The 9,227-nt window shown below is 40.4% G+C and overlaps 1 protein-coding gene and 1 pseudogene across 1 annotated transcript; one reads left to right on the top strand and one right to left on the bottom strand.

Moving 5' to 3' along the window:
- The window catches only part of LOC117460710 (tapasin-related protein-like), an 11,786-nt pseudogene extending 9,171 nt beyond the window's left edge, over positions 1–2,615 (bottom strand).
- Positions 2,616–3,686: 1,071 nt separating this feature from the next.
- On the top strand, positions 3,687–8,724 carry LOC117461183 (large ribosomal subunit protein mL51-like). The gene is made up of 4 exons (XM_034102958.2): positions 3,687–3,860; positions 4,059–4,133; positions 5,938–6,045; positions 8,295–8,724. The coding sequence occupies exons 2-4, from the start codon at positions 4,064–4,066 to the stop codon at positions 8,489–8,491; spliced, it is 375 nt and encodes a 124-aa protein (XP_033958849.1). The 5' UTR covers positions 3,687–3,860; positions 4,059–4,063; the 3' UTR covers positions 8,492–8,724.
- The last annotated feature ends 503 nt before the right edge of the window (positions 8,725–9,227 follow it).

Here is a 9,227-nt window from a genome sequence, read left to right as displayed (position 1 = left end):
CATAAGGAGCCAGACTGCTCATCATCTAACCTAATGCTCATTCACACACACTCACACATGCCTCTGGGATTTGGAAGTTAAGTATAGTGCCACTTTACCTCCTTCGGAATATTTTTTGTGTAAAATACCTAAAAACACCTGAAATAAAAACCTTCCAACTGTTCTTCAAAACTGTTTTTTCTGTCTGTTCAACAGGCTGCACTGCCAACATCTTATATGCTGATGCACCCAAGCCACAGATTGAATTGCTGACTGAGGCCTTCTGGGACTATGCCGCCAAGGCAACAGAGACAGCTGATGACACCCTCCAGATGATCAAGAAATCACCGTTTGGCCAGGTTGTCAAATAAGTCTAGACAAGACCATTGTTACCATTGTCGACAATGTAATGATGCAAACAAAAAAAGGTATACTGCAAACTGATATGCAATTTTTCCTCACTGATTTCGAATTAAAGGTAACATCCCATTTGTCTCGCTCCTTTCTAGTGACCGTCTGCATCAAACTAGATATTTGGCCGCCTATTCTTTTCTCGCCATGCACTGTGTGTGCGTGGGGATTGTTGCAGTATAAAGTTCCACTGTAGCGCCCGGTACATTAATGGGAAACCCTAAATGTTTGAGCACCCACTATGAAACATCAAGCTACCCCACAGGACCCCCAAAATAAATCTCTGGCGCCGCCACTGAGCCTGACTTGTGTTGGGGCTTTTTCTCCAAAGCAGCGGCAGCAGCAGTAGCGGGGCTGTCAGCATCAGCTTGTAGATGATATTTTAAACTCGATGCGTCTGAAACTGCGGGGTGGCCGAGGAAAAAAATACACATGCGTTAATCGCGTTAAAATAATTAGTGGCATTAATTTTTTTGGCGTTAACGCGTTATTGACAGCCCTAGTAAATACACATCTGAGGTGACAAATATGACATGTGGGGGTACCTCAAGGCTCCATCTTGGGGCCTCTTCTCTTTAACATCTACATGCTACCACTGGCTCAGATAATGAAAAACATCCTTTTTGATAAAGCTTATAGTTAGGGCTGATTAGATTCAGCCCCTGGTTTTGCTGATATAGGCTTAGTTTGTCGGGGGACATCTTACTTCTTCCTTCTCTCTGTCTATACCCGTGTACACTCATGTTCCGATTAACCCAGCTTCCCCAAATGTCTTTCTTTTTGGTGTCTATATACGCTGGGATCCGGAGTCATGGATGATCCTGCGGTCCTGTGTCCTGGATCGCGAGCGCTGGATCTTGAGTCGTGGCTGTGGTCCTGGATCATAGGTCCTGGATGGATATCCTCGTGGATTCATCTTCCTATTATACACACATGCATTTCCAAACATTTGGACTACCTATGTTGCAAATGTATTATCTTTTCAATTTACACACGGCATCTATTGCACGTCTGTCCGTCCTGGGAGAGGGATCCCTCCTCTGTTGCTCTCCCTGAGGTTTCTCCCATTTTTCCCTTTAAACTGGGTTTTCTTTGGAAGTTTTTCCTTGTACGATGTGAGGGTCTAAGGACAGAGGGTGTCGTATTGTCATACTGATATTCTGTACACACTGTGAAGACCACTGAGACAAATGTAACATTTGTGATATTGGGCTATATAAATAAACATTGATTGATTGATTGATTGAAAACAACAAAATAAGTTACCATAGCTATGCGGATGACACACAAATGTACGTAACAATTTCACCAGGAGACTATGCTCCAATTCAAACACTGAGTAAGTGCATTGAACAAATCAATGACTGGATGTGTCAGAACTTTCTCCAAGTAAACAAAGATAAAACTGTGGTAATGGTTTTTGGAGCCAAGGCAGAACGTATAAAAGTTAGCGCTGAGCTTCAGTCTGCAATGTTCAAAACAACAGATAAAGCCAGAAATCTAGGTGTAGTCATGGACTCTGACCTGAGTTTCAACAGTCACATTAAAACAGTTACTATCAGCCTACTATCACCTAAAGAATATATCTAGGATTAAAAGACTAATGTCACAGCAGGATTTGGAAAAACTTGTCCATGCCTTTATCTTCAGTAGACTGGACTACTGAAATGGTGTCTTCACAGGTCTCACTAAAAAATCTATTAGGAAGTTGCAGCTGATTCAGAACGCTGCTGCTCGAGTCCTCACTAACACTAACACATCTTGCAATTTAGACTTTTTTTATTTTATTTTATGTCCACTGTAGAGGATGTCGGTACCATATTAGTTTGAAAAGACAGCCAAAATTAACAGATGGACTATGTAACGTATTATGGTTATAGAGTGATATTAATACAATAATACATTCACCTTTATTTAAAACATGAATAAGTAATTGATCTGAACATTGCTGTTTATTTGGTCAATACAAAACTAGCTTTTTTTTTGGTGAATCTTTCCAGATCTTCAAAGACTTTGTAGTCAATGTAGTGGGAAAGTACCTCATTGGACTCCAGTCGGCACGAGCTGTAGGGTCATCTTGACTAGTTGTATGGATATGGTCTCCATTTTACCTGCTCATAGAAACAAAGCTTGCATTCCTGAGGCAATTCTCATTTTTCATGAATCCACTTAAAATAAAAACAACAATAAGACATACGTGCTACTCTTGGCCCACAGGGGGCCATGTCTTTCCAGCTCGTCCCTATCTGTCTCCATGTATCTATCTGTGCGCTCATGGAGCCTCCTGCATCTTTCCCCCCTTCTTCTTGACCCTCTTCTATCCCAGGTGTGAAAGCCTCATCTCTCTCATCATCTGAGAGCTCAAAATCTTAATCTCCCTGAACTATCTGGTACAGAAAACGTCTGCTTCAGTTCCGTCTCCTGCAACGATATTGAGTCATAAAGTCCATGAAGATAGTCCTGACGTCCACTAGAATGGACATTTATAAAAGGGCTGTTATTTGAAAACTTGCTTTCATAACTAATTATATAGTTCCTCACATGTTAATAAACAAGAACATATATGATTTTCATGGTAAAAATGACAATTATTCAACAATATTTGACTTCTCCTGCTTCTTCTATACAATTTTATTTTTCGTATGCCAGCCATTTTGGATGAAAAGAAAGAGGAACTTCCCAGCATGCAATTTTAACCAATGACATATCACTGGAAAGACCAGGATGTCCTCCGTACAGCACGCCAGGGACTGATAGAGTAGCTCAAAAGAGTAAAAGGAGATGTATGTTAACAAAATGTCCACTACAGTGGACATTTTCAATGGGCTGGGTCCCAGGAGGGTATAAATAAACTTGCCTTGCCTTGCCTTTTGACTCTTCACTTTAGGTGGTAGACTTCCAAATCAAAAACGTTTTCAGGGGAATTGAACCTACAGTATGTCCTCCTAAGACCACAACAGGAATCTTAGTTTGTAAGCTTGAGCTAGTTCATTTGAGACACTTCAACAACCAATTGAAGTGAACCCTTCAACAGATACACTTGCAATCTGGCCTGATGTCAATTAGATATATTTAGGATTTTTTTTAAAGACTTTAAGATATATTTTTAAACTTAAATTCTACTATGTATGAGATGTCTTTCCATTATTGTTTTCCTATAATAGACTGTATAATATGTCCTCTTGCTATACCTCCCTCTACTGGCTGCTAAACAAGTCGCAGAGACTCAAACCAATGTCTGCGCGCCTCTCTTACAGCTTTACGGTACCTGTTCTCTAACAACGTTACGGTACCGACGCGGTGCATTGTGGGACACAGAGTAAGATGGAAGCGTCCACTAAGAGCATGTTGACGCTTCAATAACAAATGTTTTAAGTGTAATATCCCCACATACGGCTGTCCTTTATGCTTTTCTGGAACAATAACGACAGATTTAAGAGGCAGGAGATTGCCACAGGACATTGGAACTGGTAATGTTCAAGATAATACATTTGTTGAAGCTAACTATGCTTGATAAAGCTAATGCTAAGGGTCAATGTACTTGAAAAGGCATAGTTTTTCTTTGATAGACACGTTTAAAACATTAATAAATATCACCGAATAGCCATTTTACTTGAGTCATTTGAATGCCTTTTATGTGAAGTTGATATCTATTGTGTTTTTTGTAGAAACCATGTCTGTTCTGGCAGGGTTACTGAAGGCTGGAGCGTCCTTCTGTCAGACTGCCAGGGCCTTCTCTACAGGTGAGTCTAATGTTTCATTTATAAATTAGACACGTTGGTTTTGTGTCCTGCAGAAAAAACTATTACTTTGCATCCCTACAGTGCGTGCATGTGTTAGTTATTTTCATTACGATGCTTTACCCTCATTATGTCTTGTCATAGCGATAAAAAACACCACATATTGATCCAAAACTAGAAACAATAACACCATTAATTCAAGTTATAAACCATATTTGTAGATATTAACAAGTCATAGAGTAAGCAATAATACAAACAAATGGGAAAGCGTTATACATCACCTAAGCCAGGGGTGTCAAACTCAAATACACAGTGGGTCAAAATAAAAATAAATGGGTACTTGCCGATTCATTGTGATATTGACATTTCAAATTGGGTCATGGACATCATAATTAAGTGATTGGGGGAAACAAACTAATTTCTTTGCAACACTTGTGACCGTTTGTAACATCTTAATTTGATCTGATCCGCTGACTGCAGTCTAATGGAGCTTTTCAATCTTCTCTTTGAGAGTTGTACTTCAAGGCAGGGGTGTCAAATACACAGTGGGCCAAAATAAAAAATGGGTACTAGTGGAGGGCCGGACTGGTTCAATGTTTATTGCAAAACTTATTGAAATGAATTTATTGCACATATTAAACCTGGAACTAACAAAGCTTACATGATTGGCTATAAAAACAACATTAAATAATCAGTTGCATTCATTTCTTATGGCTCTATCTGCAGAGTCATTTCTTATGAGTACATTTCCCCACAGGCCAACAACAGCTTCAAAAAAACAATTTCCCTCAAAGAACAAAACAAACATGCCCTGTTGCCGTGAGAAACAAAGTGCAGAAGGAAACATCCATTAAACTCAGTGTGCTGCTCTGAGATGCTAGCTCAGATACTTGGCATCTCATCTTGGGTGAAAGGTCATCAATGTTTGGGCTCAGGCTCTGAGCGGAGGAGACCCTCAGGATTGAGTGAAGGTGTGCGTGCAATATACCGGCGGGCCAGATCTAATAGGAATTAGAAATGATCCTGCGGGCTGAAATTAAATCCACCAAGGGCCTGATTTGTCCCCCGGGCCATGAGTTTGACACATGTGACCTAAGGGCAGTGTAATAAATGTACATACTTGTAAATAATAATCTTATTAATAAAAACAAACACAACTTTATTTGTACAGAATATTTAATCAAAAAATGCAACCCAATGTGGCAAAATAGGATCAATTAAGAATAAACAGAGACAGACGGATGGAGAATTAAAAAGTTAAAGGGGACCTATCATGCAAAATGCACTTTTTGATGTCTTTTATACATAAACATGTGTCCCCGGTGTGTCGGGGAACTCACGCAGCGTCAGAAAATAAAACCCTCTCTCTTTCCCTCCGTACCCAAATCTCTAAAAACGGGGCTACAACGGAGCTGATCCAGATTTGCGTCCGATATGACGTGGTATCTGAAATGTGGACCCACAGCCCAATCAGAAACGTTGCTATCAGAAACAATGACGGTTTTGGACGTAATATGGTCGGCGTTTACATTAGCATCGCTAACACTCAGAGCTAACCTGTACTGGAGAGCATGTGTGTGAAGAAGCAGGAAGTAAAAAGGAACTCACCTTGTGGTATAACCGAAAAGAGAAAGCCTTTGAGCTTCAGACTGTTTCAGCAATATCCTCACATTTGAGGAGCTGGAACAAGTACAACAATCGGGTTTTCTTGATAAATGATAAAAAGTTGAGTTAAATGTCCTAATTACATTTTGTGTAGTGTATGTTCACATTAAGAGACTGACTTGAAACAATGTTATTTTTTCAGGCGCATGCTGTCAGATCAGGATGCATGCCATCCCCGCGCTGAAGAAGGTGGACCGGTGGACGGAGAAGAGGAGCATGTACGGAGTCTACGATAATATAGGCATCTTAGGTAAGTGTCCTCAACCAGTGTAAATCTAAGACTGCTAAATGTTTTTACTTATTTTTTGGGTTTTATTAATTGCAGACAGTTTTTGTTAAACTGGCCAGCTTTTAATTGATCTCTTAGGACAGGGGTCGGCAACCCGCGGCCCACGGGCCACATGCGGCCCTTTCAGCCCTCTGCTCTGGCCCTTGAGCTTAGACAAAAATAAGAAGGAAATAAAATAAAAGTATTTGTAGGACTATTTATATTTTGTTGCATGGTTGAAAATGTTTCGTATCTTGTATTTTGAGGTGATACTGTGACACATAAATAAAAAACAAAACGGTTTTAATTAGGTCAACTAAAATATGCGTCACATCCTGCTACGGTCCCGCGCGAGCGCCTTTTCTTGGAGGCGAATAACCTGACCCCCGGCTCGATGAGCGAGCTATGGATAAATCAAAGAAAAGTACCGGAGGAACACAGGATTTAATTCTTCGTGGACAGAGTTATCTGCTTTCACAGCAAACGATGCAGGTTTACCGGTATGTTTGATATGTAGAGAGAAGTTGTCAACGGTGGTGCAGCCTTTACGTATCGAGGAACAACAAGGGAGAGGAAGCCAGCTGACGATCTTCAGTCATAATTCAATGGGGTATGTAATTTATTTCAGAAAACACTTTTTGTTATATTCCATGGAATGCTCTTAACGTCCCGATAGCAATGAATATATTAAATGCTTTGACAATAAATACATACAAAAATTAATCTCTGGAAGCCGTAGCGCTGTAAAAAGCACGACCAATCATCTGAGCCGGCCCGGCTAAAATAACTGGACGGCCTACCTGCCTGTCAGCCTTCCATCTGTGCTCAAACTTATCTCGTGCCCTCATTGGTCATGTGTGCGTTCGTGTGTGTTGGAGGAGGGACTCTGTAAGAAAGTCTGAAGGAAGAGGCATATTTTTTCCGGTTGTGTATTTTCAAATTCTAGTGCACTCGAGCTGGTTTCTCCATTCTTACCTACCCTACCGTTAACTCTTTTTAGGGTGCAGCTATATGTTTTATTTATTTCAAAGTGGGCCCATTTTAATAATATTTTTTTCCCTTCAAATGTGCAGAGGACTCCCCAAGTGCTGTGTTTAATTTATTTTAAAGTAGGCCTGTGTATTATTTTTAATTCTCCTTATAAGAGTTCTTTGTTTCTTATTAGAGGTTAACAGTTTTATATCATGTAATAAATAACATAATAAATACAAAAAAACTGTAGTTTTGTCTGATGTAACAATAAAAAAACTATGAAATATGTTTTGCGGCTCCAGACAAAAAAATGTTTTGGAAAAAGGAGCAAAATGGCTCTTTTGGTCAAAAAGGTTGCAGACCCTTGTCTTAGGATGTGGTAGGGCTGGCCAGGAGACAATATATATTGTGGGTTATTTCATAAAGACTATTTATGTATTGAATTAGCAGAAAACATATATCAGGATGTTTATTGTAATTGAGACTATATTGTGATGGAAGATTTCTGCCATATTTCCCAGCCAAACTACGCATATAGAAATCCAGATGTGTTTTCCATGTGATAAGTCAAATGTTGAATTTGATTGTTAGTGTAGCAGAACCAAATGTTCTGCAGTTGTTGGGAATTTAGTAAGATTGTATTGGAAGCACTCTCACTGCTTCTAAATTTACCTTTTCTTTTTTTTAAATGTTGTCTAGTAACTGAAATCATCACACATGCCCCTTTCACACCAACGCGGTTCCAGGGCCGGTTCGGAGCTAGAGCCTGATACGCACCGGTTTTTCCTGTTCACACCACAGCGGAGCCGCCTCTAAGCTCCGAAAACCGGTGCTTACCAAGCACCAAACATTCTTTGGTCGAGATTAGCAAGAACCGCACACGTCACGCTTACGTCGGAGGCGGGGGAAGGGGCGGGATCAACCTGAGCTAACAGTTTTTGGCGAGTACGGCAAATGAAAGTTGTGTGAACAAAACGGGGTCTGAAAAGAAAAACCGAACCAGAAGAGCGCAAGCACGGAAACCGCGTTGGTGTGAAAGGGGCATGTGTGATGATTTCAGTTTAAACATTTAACTGAGAAGCAGTGAGAGTGCTTCCAATACAATCTTACTAAATTCCCAACAACTGCAGAACATTTGCTTTGGATTCATTTTATAAAAAAAATAACCTTTATAAACATTTAATGCAAGGCTGATTTAGCATCCCACATCAGGCAGTGCCTCGCTGACATGTTCTGATCTTCTCACTCTGTGTCTGCAGGAGACTTCAAAGCTCATCCCAAAGAGCTGATCATCGCTCCGTGCTGGGTGAAGGCCTTCAGAGGCAACGAGCTGCAGCGGCTCACCAGGAAGAAGAAGATGGTGGGAGACCGAATGATGACTGCGGAAAAACTGCAGCTGGAGAAGAGGGTCCGCTTCCTCTACAGACGCTACAACCGCACCGGCAAATACCGTTAACCTGAACCAACAATACTGGCAAAAACATCTGAGCAGCCAATAGGAACTGACGGAGAACAGCTGTGGGATGCCATGCTGTAAACGTGTTGTGTATTGCCATTTTTTGTATGTTTTCTTCATGTAAAGAGAAGATTTGTGTATTTCAGTTAATCTATTATTTTTTTCCTGACTCACAAAAAAATGATATAAAAGTGTAATAATGGACTGGAAAAGAAGCCTTGTGTGTTTTCCTTCTAAAGATGTTGTATAGCGACAGCAGGAAACAAACAAAGTCGCTGAGGCCGGGCCTGTTTGATATTGTATGCCACGCTAAAAAAGAGTACTTGCTGACATCAAAACTCTGTTGAATTGTAATGTAGTTTAATGAAAAATATGCAAAGCAATCGTAAATCTTGCGGTCAACAAAAAGTCCTGTGTCACCCTCTCTTCCACACACACACCTCACGCAGGTGAACAGGATTATAATGAGTGCCGCCCATATCCATGTGACCCAAGCCAACCAATCAATAGTGATCAAACAAATACCTTATATAACAAAACGTATTACTATACACGTTTCATGGCTCCGACATGTTGCTATCAGATCGATGTTCCTGCCACTAGGCTCAAAGTTAAAGGCCAGGATGAGCAGAACCCTTTCAATAATAAAGAATCTCAATGATGAGTCTTACTGGTCTTGACCAGAGTTGGGTGTAACGCGTTACTGTAATATTACTTTTGTCGGTAACGGAGTAGT

Source organism: Pseudochaenichthys georgianus, chromosome 16, assembly GCF_902827115.2.
Source record: "Pseudochaenichthys georgianus chromosome 16, fPseGeo1.2, whole genome shotgun sequence".
Lineage (NCBI taxonomy): Eukaryota > Metazoa > Chordata > Actinopteri > Perciformes > Channichthyidae > Pseudochaenichthys > Pseudochaenichthys georgianus.
Note: the sequence above shows the minus strand (reverse complement) of the source record. Positions and strands in the feature narration are given on the sequence as shown.